The 15712-nt window shown below is 36.9% G+C and overlaps 1 protein-coding gene and 1 pseudogene across 1 annotated transcript; both read right to left on the bottom strand.

Moving 5' to 3' along the window:
- Positions 1–1223: 1223 nt before the first annotated feature.
- On the bottom strand, positions 1224–3584 carry LOC148193921 (uncharacterized; annotated as a pseudogene).
- Positions 3585–13202: 9618 nt separating this feature from the next.
- Positions 13203–15467, bottom strand: LOC148193920 (protein PSK SIMULATOR 1-like). Its single transcript, XM_088097403.1, has 2 exons — positions 15318–15467; positions 13203–15009 (listed from the first exon to the last, which is right to left on the bottom strand). Exon 2 carries the CDS (start codon positions 14940–14942, stop codon positions 13374–13376), a length of 1569 nt encoding a protein of 522 aa, XP_087953529.1. The 5' UTR covers positions 14943–15009; positions 15318–15467; the 3' UTR covers positions 13203–13373.
- Positions 15468–15712: the final 245 nt, after the last annotated feature.

The raw sequence follows: 15712 nt of genomic DNA, 5'->3' as shown, positions 1-15712 counted from the left end.
AGCACCACGCACCTGTCCTGGGTGCTCAGGTCGTCCAATAGTTGTGGCAAGAATATCTTAACGACCTTCTTGTGTGAATTGACCTTGGGAGCTCTGCTCAACCAAGGAGTCCTGTCACATAACAAAAGTTCAAAATCATTTGAAAGATCTATGTAATATATATAACAAAATTAATGTAAAAATATAAGAAATGACATCTTACAATTCTTTCAGATATTTCTCTAGCAGACTCGAAAGTGTAGGAGCCCGATGGTCTTATACGGGCTAACTTCCACTTGTCGTGCCGAGATGGTGGTGAAGGAGGAGGAGGAGGGTCAACACCCTCAGAAAGTGGAAGCCTACTATCTGACTTCTGCTTCATTATTTTTTCTTCAAGCTTCCTATATCCACCACGAGACAATAGATGTGGATTTTTATTTTGAGCGCTTATTCCCTGTGCTTTTGACCTTTTTTCCTGTGACAAAATAAAACAATTGTCATGGTAGATAATTATGGAAGATCTATTGAATTGAATGATTTTACTACACTTACATGCCACGCCTCAGATGACCGAAACTCTACAAACTGACGCCATGTTTCTTCGTCAATTGCTGAATATTTGGAACATGGATTTTCATTACTTTTTGGTCCAAATATATATCTAGACGTCAATTTTGTCTTAAACCCTCAAAATCTTTCTGCAATTGCAGATAAACACTTATTCCTTAAGCTCTCAACGTTTGACATATCAAATGTTATCTGCAACAAAGAAAGTAATAACCTTATATAAATACAGATTTATCAATATAATGAATATAGAATTTAGAGCAATATTGCTTAACTTACCAATAGATCTTGCCAGATGAGATTCCGATCAGCCTCAGAAACATGGTCAAAGGATGAAGTAAGTATAGAGATACGATCACGTGCTAGTACTCCAAGGTAAGACCTAAATACATCTGCATTTGGGCCAGATGCAACTCCAGTGACCACGTCAATAATGATAGGTGTCCTCTCACCTGCATTTCTTCTAAGAATAAGCTGTCGTAGCCTCGTTGCTCCTCTCGTCCGTCTAGAAGTGGTGGGGACTTCATCGCCTGACGAATGAGGTGACTCAGCCATATATCTGTCACAATAAATAAGATGAAATATAAATAAAACACTTATAAAATAACATATATTATTTAACAAAAGCCATAAATATTTACATAAACATGAAATTCATACATAATCATATGGATTGGTCATATATATATTCCCTCATTGTGATCTTCTCGTATTGCTTGTATATCATCAATTAGAGGGTCGTCATCCAAATTTATTGTCGTTTTAAATGGATGGCTGTCAGCGATATGAAGATTACTTAGATTCTCTTCTTTATCTTCAATTTGCCTTTTTCCTTGGAGAGCAACATACCAATGGTCAGACGCAGGATCTTTGACATAAAAAACCTGACTTGCTTGATATGCCATGATGAACGGTTCGTCTCTATAACCAACCTTTCGAAAATCAACAAGTGTCATACCAAATTCATCTATTTTGACACCACTCTTATTGTCTACCCACTTACATTTGAAGAGTGCAACGGAAAACTTAGTGTAATCAACTTCAAATATCTCTTCAATTCTACCATAATATCTCATGGATCCAACTATAGGATTTTGATCTTTGGATGTGGAAAACTGTAGCGACTCAACTTCTAGACTGACGCCACTATTTTGTACTGTGCTTTTATCATCCAAAGTCTTTGTATAGAATGTGCAATTATTAATTTCGTAGCCTGTATAACATACAACATGAAACTTCAAGCCATTTGCTAACCACAACAAAGTCTCAGAGGACCGTGATTCTTTCGAAACTTCAGACTTGAACCAGGACAAGAATGTTCTGTTATGCTCCATCAACTGCCATTTCTCTGATTGCCGTGGATAGTTGTTCTTTACAACGGCTTTGTGTGCTTCCAAAAATGCGATCACTTAATCTGTGTTGTTTAATATGTACAGATGTGCTTGCATCAATTCTTCACGACTTTTCGTCACCACATTCACACCTCGGATGCTTTTACTTGTAGAAAATCTACTCAACCATGATGTCCGAGGGACTCCTATCGGATTTGCTTTAGTCATATACTCAGAGCAAAACTCAATACTTTCTTCAGCAATATATCTTTCAATCATTGAACCTTCTGGACGATATTGATTTTTGACGTACCCTTTCAAAATCTTCATATAACGCTCAATAGGGTACATCCATCTTAAGTATACTGGTCCACACAACTTTATTTCTCTGACCAAACGAACAAGTAAATGCACCATGATGTCAAAAAAGAATGGAGGGAAAAACATTTCTAGTTGACACAAGATGATGATAATTTCGCTTTGAAGTTCATCTAACTTTGTAGGATCGATGACTTTACTACAAATTGACGAGAAAAATGAGCACAATCGAGTTATGGTCAGCCTAACTTTTTTGGGCAAAATTCCACGAATTGCCACTGGTAACAACTGTTGCATTAAGACGTGGCAATCGTGAGACTTCAGTCCAACAAGCTTTAAGTCCTGCATTGACACTAAGCTCTTGATATTTGAAGAGTATCCTTGTGGTACCTTGATACTCTTTAAACAAAGACAAAAACTTATCTTCTCTTGTTTGGACATTGTGTAACATGCAGGGGGCAAATAAGTATGTTTACCAATCTCTCTTGGTGCCAACTCTTCTCGGATCTTCATGTCGACCAAATCCAAACGCGCATTCACTCCATCTTTTGTTTTTCCCTGCATGTTTAGTAGTGTACCAATCAAGCTATCACAGACATTTTTCTCAACATGCATGACATCTATGCAATGTCTAACATCTAACTTTGACCAATATGGAAGATCAAAGAATATTGATTTCTTCTTCCAAGGGGTCGTTACAGAAGACTTCTTCGACGTTTTCCCAAATATATGATGTACTCTATTAACTTTCTCAGCAACTTCGAGTCCAGTAAGTGGACTGGGTGCATTGTCTTTCTCTTGTTCTCCATTGAATGCTTTCTTTAACCTTCGATATGGATGATTAGATTGTAAAAATCTCCGATGACGCATATACACTGTCTTCCTTTCGTGTTTTAATTGTTGAGCTGCAGTGTTTTCTTCACATATAGGACATGCTTTATGACCCTTCACACTGTACCCCGACAAATTACCGTAAGCTGGGAAGTCATTAATGGTGCAAAATAACATGGCATGCATCATGAAAGTTTCTGAAGCAAAGGCATCAAATATTTCAACCCCATCAACCCACAACAACTTCAAGTCTTCAACTAGTGGCCTTAGATAAACATCGATGTCATTTCCAGGCTGCTTTGGACCAGATATCAACATTGACAACATCATGTACTTTCTTTTCATGCACAATCCAGGAGATAAGTTGTAAATTATCAAAATCACGGGCCAACAACTGTGATTGGTACTTAAATTACCAAATGGATTCATTCCATCAGTAGCTAAGCCAAACCTAAGATTTCTACATTCTTCACCAAATTGGGGGAATTCTTGATCAATAATTTTCCATTGCTTTGAATCAGCTGGATGACAAAGCATCCCATCAGTTGTTCTCTCATCTGCATGCCATCTTAGGTTTTTAGCGTCTTTGGGATTCGTGAACAAACGCTTAAGTCTGGCAACTAGTGGAAGGTACCAAACTACTTTCAAAGCAGAACCATTCTTTTCTATGTGACCACCATCTTCACCGTTGTTTTTTGACTTGTATCGTGATAACCCACATTTTGGACACTTTATCAAAACTTCATTCTCATTCCTATATAATATGCAATCATTCGGACATGCATGTATCCGTTTATATTCCATACCCATCGGACAAAGAATTTTTTTTGCATCATAATTACGATTGGGTAATGTATTTCCATCTGGCAGCATTTCATTCAACAACGACAACAATTCTGTAAAACTCTTATCACTCCATCCATTGCTCGCCTTTAAATTCATGAGCCTTAACACCGCTGACAACCGTGTGAACTTAGTTGAACCCGTATACAAAGGAGTCTCCGCATCAGTGGACATTGTTTCATACACATGCGCTTGGGCAAAAGCTTCTGCGCCAACATCGCGGATCATGTCCTCTAAGTTGTCTTCTTTTGCTTCATCTTCCATATCCATTGTTACATCATAAACATTTTCAGTTGGAGAAACAGTTGGAAAGTCTGTTAATTCGCCGTGCCATATCCATGTTGTATAACTTCGTATGAAACCATCACAGATAAGATGTTCCCTAATATGACTTGCGTTCAACTTCCTCCCATTCAAACAGTTCACACAGGGACATTTGAACTTCACTTCATCATCACCACTTGTACTCGCATTACGTTGCGCAAACTCTATAAATTCTTCTACCCCTCTCTCGTACTCAGTGCTGATGCGTGGTAAATTAATCCACCCTCTATCCGTACGCATGTTTACTGAAATTGTTTCCACAATTTCAATAATCTTGAATGATCACTTTGATCGTGTTTGTATTCAAGGTGTGACCCTATCCCATTCAAGAAGATTCACTTTTTTTAGTTTATTAAACATATCAATTTTAAACAGCATATCTTAAATTTCACGAAATTTTGCCAGCATTTCGCATTGGTCTTCAGGTTACACGAAATGAAAGTGATTATAAATCACAATCAAATATGTACCCGAAGATCAATACAAAACACAACGACAAATTTTCATGAAATTTAAGACATGGATATTAAAATTGATATGTTATAATAAACTATGAAAAAGTTATTACTCTTCTTAAACTGTCCAACCGGATAATTCAAGATTCAATACTTGTAAATTATTATTAATATCTCCTCTATTTTCATTTGTAAAAAGTACATTTGTTCAAAAAAACTGGAGATAGTAAATAATTTTTGTATTGAATCTCAAACAGGAAACTAAGGCTAAATGACAACAACAATATATATTGAAGCAAACAAATAATTACATATGTAACATGCAATATATTCAAGCAAACAATATATTCAACCAAGAGTAAATAACATCAATTGGTCTCAAAATCTATCTATCTTGTTATTTTCAATCACTTAACACCAATTAATCATCTCAAATTTCCAACCTTCAAAGTTTGTTAAAAAAAACAACTCAGCTTAAATTTTATTAAATTTTATTAGATAACAATGCTACAATTCAATGTGTCAATCATTACACTATACATTCCTAAATATATAATTAAGATTTCACCGTTTTTCCCTATCAATTGTTTATGTTCTTTATGTCTTAATCCAATTCCCAAACCCCCAATACATAAACTGCCAAAAAAACTAAGAAAGAAAAACTGCCAAAAGCTTCTGCGCCAACCAATTTTATTATCAGCAAATGAAGACTTCCCAAATAAAAACAACCTAAACGTAAAATTTATATATGAGCCTCCACCAATGTATATCATCAAGAACACAATCAACCAACCTTAGTGACGAAGGCAGGAGTGGCGGAGGCAGGAGTGGCGGCGGCAGCACCGACGGAGGCAGCAATGCCGGAGGCAGCAGCGGCGGCCAGTAGTGGCGCGACGGTGAACGGAGGAGGCGCGGCCCAACACGACAACGAGCAGGGTGGTGGTGGCGCGGCGAACATAGGCGAGACCAAGCACCACAGCGGTAGCGGCGCGGCAAGCGAAGGCGGCGCGGCAAGCGAAGGAGTGCAGTGGTGGTGGTGGCGGAAGCGAGGAGGAAGAATGCGAATGCAGGAAGAAGACGCGCAAATGAAATCCAGGTCTGGATTTTCAAATATGAATTGGGGCTTATACCTCGGTTACTCGAAAAAACCGAAGAAATTCACTAACGACCTCGGTTCCTCGCCGAACCGATGTCGTAACTGTCACTAACAGCCTCGGTTTCTTTCAGACCCGATGCCTTATCTCTGGCGTAGCAGGCAAAGTACCTTACAACGTGGCACGAGCAGACTAACGACCTCGGTTCCTCGCCAAACCGATGTCGTATCTGTGATCAACGACCTCGGTCACTACTGAACCGATGCCGTAGCTCTGGCGAGCAGGTGTAGCAGGGGTAGGAGCAGGTGTAGCAGAGCAGGAGCAGAGCTTTAGGCCTTGGTTGCTGGGCAGAACCGAGGCAATAGAGGCTTTCGAAAAGCTGTCAGACAGGAATGTCTTTTCTGTAGGGCGCTGGGCAGAGGTATATGCTTCGGTTCTTGGTTTAACCGAGACAGTATGTGAATTCCACTGCGGGCTCTGTTGCAATCGAGGTATACACTCTTATATGCTTCGGTTTTCCGTAACCGAAGCATATATGGCGCGTTTAAAACCGAAATTTTTACTAGTGTAATTTTGATGGTTTAAATTTTTAGTAAATTCGTATTTGAAGTGGTTTTTATTTCAATTTCTGGATATATTGTTTTATTAATAGAGATTATCTAAAGAAGTTCTTCAATAAAACTTGAGATTTATATGTGGTATGCATCATAAGCGGAACATTAATCCTTAGATTGACTTAAATACTCAAAACACTGTCAAAATAAGTCAAAAATTGATCAAGATTCTATCTCAATTATTTAGCTATTTTATGTTCTTTCAGTTATTAATTTGTATCATATAATTTGTCACATATTTTGTAGGAGAAGGCTTGCTTGCTTACATGAATTAAGATTCACGTGATTAACCATATTAAGACATTCTTTTTATTAAAAAAATTATGATAATGAATATAAATCATAATTGAAATGGTTTATAAAAATTTCTTTTTATTACGATACCGTTTTAAATATATTAATATCTTTTAATAAAATTAATAAGTAATTATATTTTAACATCATATTTTCGAACAACTATAAACATAAGACAAAGAAAAGGATAAATAACACATTTTAATATAATTACAATTCCACCTTATAATTTGAAATAGTTTATCAATCTATATACTTTGTCTTTTGTCCTTGTAGTGGGAGAAAGAAACATAGTAATGTCCTTCACTATATGAAGTTACACTTTTATGTTACACTTTTATAAGAAAACATTGTATATCTTCTTTATAAGACTTATTCCTTAAGTTCACTTCGTAAATAGTTATTTACAATAAGTGGTAGTTAAGAATACTCAGATTGGTTGGTCTAAAGAGAAAATTAAGATTGAATAACCATAAATGACTTATCTTTGATAATATATAAAGTAATCTATTTACTTATTTTCTAATTAGTATTGGAAACCTTTCATAGAGGAGAATTCGATATAATTCAAGCTTTGAGGATGACCTTATAAATCTTGTGTTATTCTTATTCATTAGATGACCTTCATTGGATAATATAGTATTCTCCAAAAAAAAAAAATCTTCTGTAGTATTTAACCTCTCTTCTAGGATATGTCTATACCTTCAATTAAAACTAGGATTTTGGGGTTATTTCTTCATACAACAAGATGAAAAGATCCTAAAGACTATAGAGAATGAAGGTCAAGCTATCAACGTAGATAAAAAAAAATCTTGCTTAGATATATTTGGACAAACGAGTTAAAACACAAGTATATGCCATAAATGCTTTCATATGTACAATATTTGAGGATCAATATTGTAAGATACACACAGTTTAAGGTGTTAAAGATGTTATTATTTTTGAATATAATATTGCAAAAGAAGATTTGAGCCATCACATGCGGAAGATTTTTCTGAGCTTGGACCGAGAGTTTAGCTTCCAACGTTTTGATTTAGAGACATATCCCAAACTTCACGTTGCAATGTTATAATTTTGCTTCAACGTTCTTTATTTGATTAAAAATCATTTTTTTTAATAGAAGATATTTTGGATTTTTGTATCATGGGCCTGGTCCATGAATTCTATAAATAGAGCACCTCCTTCACTCTAAAATGATCAGAATCATTCTTCTCTCTTTCTCTTTTCTCCTAGTTTCATTCTCTCTCTTTTCCTAAAAATATTCTGGGTTTATTTATTCTCTTTTTAAGAGATCCTTGCTAGATCTGAGATCCTCAGAAATTCTAAGAAGTTCCTGTTGTATCCTGGGGGCTTGCGCAATACACCGCGGATAAGTCCTTAAGGACAGTGATCTACACGCCTCAGGAAGTATATTGTTCGTGATCTTTATTCTACTTTTGTCAGCTTGTACAACAATCTTAAGGACTTATGGCTGACAACAACAATAACTCAATCCCGGAGAATCAAAATAATGTTTCCGGAACTCAGACGGTCTTCGCGAAACCTTTCCCGAATGTATCAAAAATTGAAGTCTTCTCTGGTCAGAATTTCCGACGCTGGCAAGAACGCGTGTCAACCCTCTTAGACATGTACGGAGTCGCTTTTGCCCTTTCATCTTCAAAACCCGACTCCAGTCTCCCTCAAAATTCAAAACAAGTTGAAGATTGGGTTCATGCAAACAAGGTATGCCGTCATACTTCACTTAGTGCACTCTCTAACGATTTGTTCGATGTATACTGTTCCTATAAGGAAGTGAAAGAAATTTGGGATTCGTTGATTCTCAAATACACTGCTGAAGATATAGTCAGACAAAGATTCATCATTGGGAATTACTATCGTTGGGAAATGGTTGAAGATAAGGACATAAAGTCGCAAATTAATGAGTACCACAAGCTACTCGAAGATATCAAAGCGGAGAACGTTCTTCTTCCAGATGAGTTTGTTTCAAAGCTTCTGATCGAGAAACTGCCGCCTTTCTGGACTGATTACAAGCAACAACTAAAAAATAGGCACAAGCAAATGTCACTTTCAGAGCTGATCACTCACATAATTATTGAAGATACCAACAGGAAAGAATGTGCTACTGTGAGGGCCAAAGCATTGTCTGCAAAAGCAAACATGGTAGAAAACAAACCTGCTCCAAAAAGGTACGAACACAAACCTGATCACAATAAGAAAAATAATTTTCGAAAATTTCGCCCCAACACATCTAACCCCACCTTTAAGAAGAAAGGAAATTGCTTCGTATGTGGGAAGCCGAGCCATCATGCGCCGCAGTGCAGACGCAGAGTAAGAAACGACAATCCTCCTAAGGCTAATATAGTCGAAGGAGATGACATTATTGCTGCGGTCGTTTCTCAAGTAAATCTGATGACCAATGTAAGCAAGTGGGTGGTAGACTCTGGTGCTACTAGGCATATCTGTGCAAACAGAAGTGCTTTTACCTCTTACACTAGTGTAGGGGATGGAGAAGAACACGTTTACCTCGGTGGTTCCAGGACCAGTCCTGTTCTGGGAAAAGGGAAAGTTCTTCTCAAACTCACATCTGGAAAGACTCTGGCCTTGAGTGATGTGCTACATGTGCCATCAATCAGAGTTAAAATGTCCTTCGAGTCTGACAAGATTGTAATGACAAAAAATAATGTTTTTGTGGGGAAGGGATATTGTGATCAGGGTCTCTTTGTACTTAACATTTCTGAAAATATTAATGAATCATCTTCTTCTGCTTATATTATTGACTCATATGATATATGGCATGCTAGATTAGGACATCTAAATTCTTCCTATGTTATGAAATTAAAACAACTAGGATTAATTAATATGCATGATAAATAGAGTAGTAAATGTGATATATGTGTAGAATCTAAAATAACTAAGAAAACATGTTTTGCTGTAGAACGCCAAACTGAATTGTTAGGGTTAATTCATACTGATCTAGCTGATTTGAAACAAACAATGTCTAGAGGAGGTAAAAATTATTTTGTGACCTTTATAGATTATTATTCTAGATACACCAAAGTATACTTAATCAAACATAAAGATGAAGCCTTTGATGTCTTTCTTACCTATAAAGCAGAAGTAGAAAAGCAATTAAATAAGAAAATTAAGAGGATTAGATCAGATAGAGGTGGTGAGTATGTGTTATTTAATGACTATTGTGTTAAAGAAGGTATCATCCATGAAGTAACCCCACCATATTCACCTGAGTCTAATGGAGTAGCTCAGAGAAAGAATAGAACTCTTAAGGAGATGATGAATGCTATGCTTATTAGTTCTAGTGCACCTGAAAACCTTTGGGGAGAAGCCTTGCTTACTGCGTGTTTTTTAGAAAATAGAATACCTCATAAGAAAACTGGTAAAACTCCGTATGAGCTGTGGAGAGGTTATCAACCTAACCTTAAATATTTAAGAGTGTGGGGGTGCCTAGCTAAGGTGATGTTACCCGATCCTAAGAAAAGGAAAATAGGCTCTAAAACCTCTGATTGTATGTTCTTAGGCTATGCTGAACATAGTGCTGCCTATAGGTTTCTAGTTCTTAAAAGTGATATACTTGAAAAAAATTCTATAATGGAGATGAAAAATGCTGAGTTTTTTGAACATGTTTTTCCTTTAAAGGTTAGTGAGACGTCTCAACCTATAGAAAATAATAATAATAGTGATGCCATGTGTGAGGAATTAAGAAGAAGTAAAAGACAGAGGAAAGAAACTTCATTTGGTAATGATTTCTATACCTATCTAGTTGATAATGATCCAAGTAACTTTGTAGAAGCCATTAGTGCTCCTGATGCAAAACAGTGGGATAAAGCCATTAAGACTGAAATTGAATCAATTCAGAAAAATAATACTTGGACCTTAGTAGATTTGCCTAAAGGAGCAAAACCCATTGGTTGTAAGTGGATTTTTAAGAAAAAGTATCTTCCTGATGGATCTATAGAGAAGTATAAGGCAAGATTAGTAGCAAAAGGTTTTACTCAAAAACCCAACATAGATTACTTTGATACTTTTGCCCCTGTGACTAGGATTTCCTCTATTCAAGTGTTGTTAGCTTTAGCAGCAATTCATAAGCTAGTGATACACCATATGGATGTTAAAACTGCCTTTCTAAATGATGATTTAGAAGAGGAAATTTATATGACTCAACCTGAAGGGTGTGTTGTACCTGGTCAAGAGAATAAGGTATGTAAACTTTTAAAATCTTTGTATGGATTGAAACAAGCACCAAAACAGTGGCATGAAAAACTAGATAATTGTTATGTGATGGTTTTTCACCTAATGATGCTGATAAATGTGTGTACTCTAAATTTGAAAATGGTGATTGTGTCATTATATGTTTGTATGTGGATGACATGTTAATTTTTGGTACATGCAATGAGATTGTTACTAGAACTAAATTATTTCTAGGATCGAACTTTGAAATGAAAGACATGGGTGAAGCCAACGTAATTTTAGGTGTTAGAATCATAAGGAAGGGAGATAGTATATTACTATCCCAAGAACAATACATTGAGAAACTTCTTAAGAAGTTTGGGTATTATGATTTCAAACCCGTGAGTGCCCTTTATGATGCTAACTCTAAATTAATGAAAAATAGAGGAGAATCATTATCTCAGCCTCAGTATGCCCAGATAATTGGGAGCTTACTGCACTTGATGAGCTTTTCTAGACCCGATATTGCTTATGCAGTAGGTAGACTAAGTAGGTACACTCAATGTCCAAATCAAGAACATTGGGATGCACTTTCTTGGCTTATGAGATACTTAAGAGGTTCAATGGATTATGCCATTGAATATAGTGGATTTCCCGCTGTACTAGAAGGGTATAGTGATGTTAACTGGATCTCTGATTCAGATGAGACAAAATCCACTAGTGGTTATGTATTCACACTTGGGGGTGGTGCGATTACATGGAGATCTTCCAGACAAACTATTATTGCAAGATCAACAATGGAATCTGAGTTTGTCGCTCTTGAGATGACTAGAAGTGAGGCTGAGTGGTTGAAGAACTTCTTAGCAAACATTCCACTAGGAATGAAACCAACCCCGTCGGTGTCAATACACTGTGATTGACAATCGGCAATAGCTATAGCTAAAAACAAGAATTACAATGGAAAGAATAGACATATTCAATTGAGACATAATTTGGTGAAGCAATTGCTAAAGAGTGGAACTATTTCCATTGACTATGTGAAGTCATAACGGAATCTAGCAGATCCTCTGACAAAACCCTTGGGAAGAAATATGATCTTAGAAACATCGAGGGGAATGAGACTTAAGCCACTAGCAAACAAACAAGTGATGGTAACCCAACCTTTGTGATTGGAGATCCCATGAATAAGGTTCATATGGGTAAAAAGAGGTCATTTGTTAGTTCTGATAGCACTAATTTGATTTTAAATCAAATATGTCCATTCCTATGGTGTGTGTGTGTGAAAGTGCTAGAGATTACATTATTGAGAGGTTAAACTTTGTAATTAAACAAAGTTTTTAATGATCTTCATATCCCTTACGGGTGGTGTATGACTTGCAGCATACACTTGATGAAATCACCTATATGAGTGTCAAGTGGGGCCGCTTGCATGAGATCTTGGCATGATCTCTAGAGCACTCATGAATACTAGGCAAGCGCATGGCCTAGTAAGCGCAACACAACGATATCAGCAAGGATTGTGGGGGTGTAATGTGATTGATAAACCTCTAACACACTCAAGTGTCTTTGGTTCATATAGCTTGCTATACCAACTACACTGTGTGTTAAGTTTCTTGATCTAGGACCGGTTCATATAGCTTGCTATACCAGCTCTGATGCATTACATCTTATAAAACCCATGATTTTTCTTCTTTTCTTTATTTCAATCTCTCTTTGTCGTCTTTTGCAATATGTGGGGGATTGTTATTATTTTTTAATATAATATTGCAAAAGAAGATTTGAGCCATCAAATGCGGAAGATTTTTCTGAGCTTGGACCGAGAGTTTAGCTTTCAACGTTTTGATTTAGAGATATATCCCAAACTTCACGCTGCAACGTTATAATTTTGCTTCAACGTTCTTTATTTGATTAAAAATCATTTTTTTTAATAGAAGATATTTTGGATTTTTGGATCATGGGCCTGGTCCATGAACTCTATAAATAGAGCACCTCCTTCACTCTAAAATGATCAGAATCATTCTTCTCTCTTTCTCTTTTCTCCTAGTTTCATTCTCTCTCTTTTCCTAAAAATATTCTGGGTTTATTTATTCTCTTTTTAAGAGATCCTTGCTAGTTCTGAAATGCTCAGAAATTCTGAGAAGTTCCTGTTGTATCCTGGGGGGCTTGCGCAATACACCGCGGATAAGTCCTTAAGGACAGTGATCTACACGCCTCAGGAAGTATATTGTTCGTGATCTTTATTCTACTTTTGTCAGCTTGTACAACAAAAGACGTGGAACACCCTTGTATAATAAAACCATAATGTTCAATTAGTTTGAAACCATCCTAAATGAGTTACACTCATTAAAAAAAATTATGAGAAATATATCATGTAATAACTACTCTTCATGTCTCAATAAATTCTGTTAATATTACTTTGGAAGGAACTCGTAAATATTACCAAAGTATATGAAATTGTGCTACAATAAGACATTCATAGAAAATGATAACTGTACACAATTGGTAACATGAACACTGACAATGTTCTGTGGCCTAAAATCATTTATTGTACTCATTCTTTCTCATGCGAGCCTTTCTATTAATCCTGCACACATAGTGAAGACCAACAAGGAGTTCAACCATTGCAGCTTCAGCTTTTGCTTGGTCTGCAAAGTAAAGAGTTTGAACAAGCAAAATGTTTGCTTTGCAAGCAGATTGCTCCCTCTCAAAATTTCTCTCAGAATGCCACTTTATCATGTTGTGTGCCAGAGGGGCCAACCATTCCAATATGTGTGAAAGCACCAAACTCCATTCCATTGCAAGACTAGTTTCATCGACAGAGGCACGCGTGCTCTTTCCATACCACTTAAGCTTACCCCTCAGACCGCTTCTTATAGTGCTTGGTAACATGTCATACAAATCATCTCTTGTTTCATGATCTATGAGGTGAGGTGCTGATACCATCTTCTCTATTAGTACAATCACATTTGCATAATGTAGAGCTAAAGCTGCATAGCCAAGGGTAGATTCTCCTGGCTTTAACCGATCCTTCATATATAGCTTAAAATAAATTCTTCTTCTGCATGTCAGAGATTTTTTATCCACTATGTTCTGAATGTTCTTCACATTACTTGGCATACAAGTTTGTGCCACAGGAGAATTATTTCCAACCGACGTGCAACCTATGAATGGCCCAAAATTTTTGAACTGCTTGCTTTCTGAATGAAGCACTTGTTGCTTTTTCTTCTTTCTCTTGCTCTTGGTTTTCTCCTCTACAAACCCTTGCTTGCTCTCAAAACGTTGTGAACTGAATCCACGTGAATCAATCTTAGAAGAATGCTTAAGAGAAGAGAAGGAATGTCTGCGAGTAAGATGATTCACAGAGGGAGAAAGGGATTCATTTTCCTGGTTTTCAATAGGTATAGGACTATTTCCAAAGACAAGGATGATTCTCTCAAGAATTGTGAACAAAGATCTTGCCAATAACCGGACCACATAGTCATGACTTCTGTTCCACGGTGACATGTCTCTCAGAGTTTTCACTTGCTGTCGCTGCCACATGACCCTCTTGTGAAACTCAAGCAGTTTCACCCCATGAAGCTGGCGATTCGTTTTCATTCTTCTGAAAGTCTGTTCTCTCTCAGCTAGTACCTCAAGCTCTTGTGACAGTAGTGACATAGCAGCAACAAATCTATCCATTTTCTTCACCTTCCTCTCCATCTTTTTCCATGCATATTCCCACCCAGACCATTGAACATAATTTTGAACAGGGTTGAGAAGAAAATGTTCATAACCATGATACACTGGATCCTTGCACCTCTTACTCAACCTGGCTACAGACCAAGCTAGAGACTCAAAATTATTGAGTATCTCACTCAATGCCAGTTCCATCAAGAAATCTTCATCATCAGACACTAGCAATTTGACCCCAACCGATTTCACTATCCATTCCTTCGTAATCATTATCTCCCTGCTACTCAAAGAATGCCATAAACTAACCACCTTAGACATCAAACCAGCAACTTCAAACGCCAAAATCCCAATCACTTCCTTACTATCTGATACACTCTTGCGTGAAACTGGCAACAGACCACTAAGCCATCTCCCATTCACTGCTTCACCCACCATAGCTCAATGGCCACGTTATCCTAATTAGCACCCTCAACGATCAACAAACACCCCTGTCCTGTTTAGACTTTATCAAACAAAAAAACACAAATTACAAACCCAAAACCCGTTAAAGCCACCAAATTGCAAGAGCCAAAATTGGCCAAGAATCACTCAATAACTAATGACCAACAGCAACAAGCTTTAGTCTTTAAGAAAAAAGTTTCTGATATTTCAAAATTTTAGTTCAAACTCGGTATAACTCAATCATATAAGTTAAAAAGTGAAGTAAGGATTACTTCTGATTAATATACAACTTTCACTTGAGTAAAACAAAGGATTTCCAACGGCTCACAAAATTCAAAACACGCGTGAAGAAAGATATTAGAAACATACCCTCAACAGGTCCGAAGCAGCATTGAGTTCAATGAGAAAAAACTGAAACTGAAACTGAACCTCGCCAAGGATAACAGTGGAACATAACGCAGCTAAAACCATAATGAATGGATGCTAGAGGTACCAGAAAAGGATAAGTAAATGGCCAAAGGACAAAGCGCAAGGAAAAGACAAAGAGAGGGAGAAAGAGAGAGTGGAAAACCGGTCAAACCGAGGTAAGAAAAGAACAAGGGTGTCCACGTTGGTTTACAGTTTTGGGAAACGTGACGCTACTGTGACCATTCAGTGGCTTATTACGTTCGGTAATTGCTTGTTCAATGTGTCTGTGGAATGATGCTTCTTGTGACCATTTTTTGCTGTTGGATTGGAGGGTAGCGAACAACTTCGTGAACATT

Source organism: Vigna umbellata, chromosome 8, assembly GCF_029865625.1.
Source record: "Vigna umbellata cultivar VRB3 chromosome 8, Vumbellata_1.0, whole genome shotgun sequence".
Lineage (NCBI taxonomy): Eukaryota > Viridiplantae > Streptophyta > Magnoliopsida > Fabales > Fabaceae > Vigna > Vigna umbellata.
The sequence above is the reverse complement of the archived record's forward strand: the minus strand, read 5'-3'. Positions and strand labels throughout refer to the sequence as shown.

What these genes read in the sequence shown, in the direction of transcription:
- LOC148193920 (XM_088097403.1), bottom strand. Translation starts at nt 14,942, where the DNA reads ATGGTGGGTGAAGCAGTGAATGGGAGATGGCTTAGTGGTCTGTTGCCA.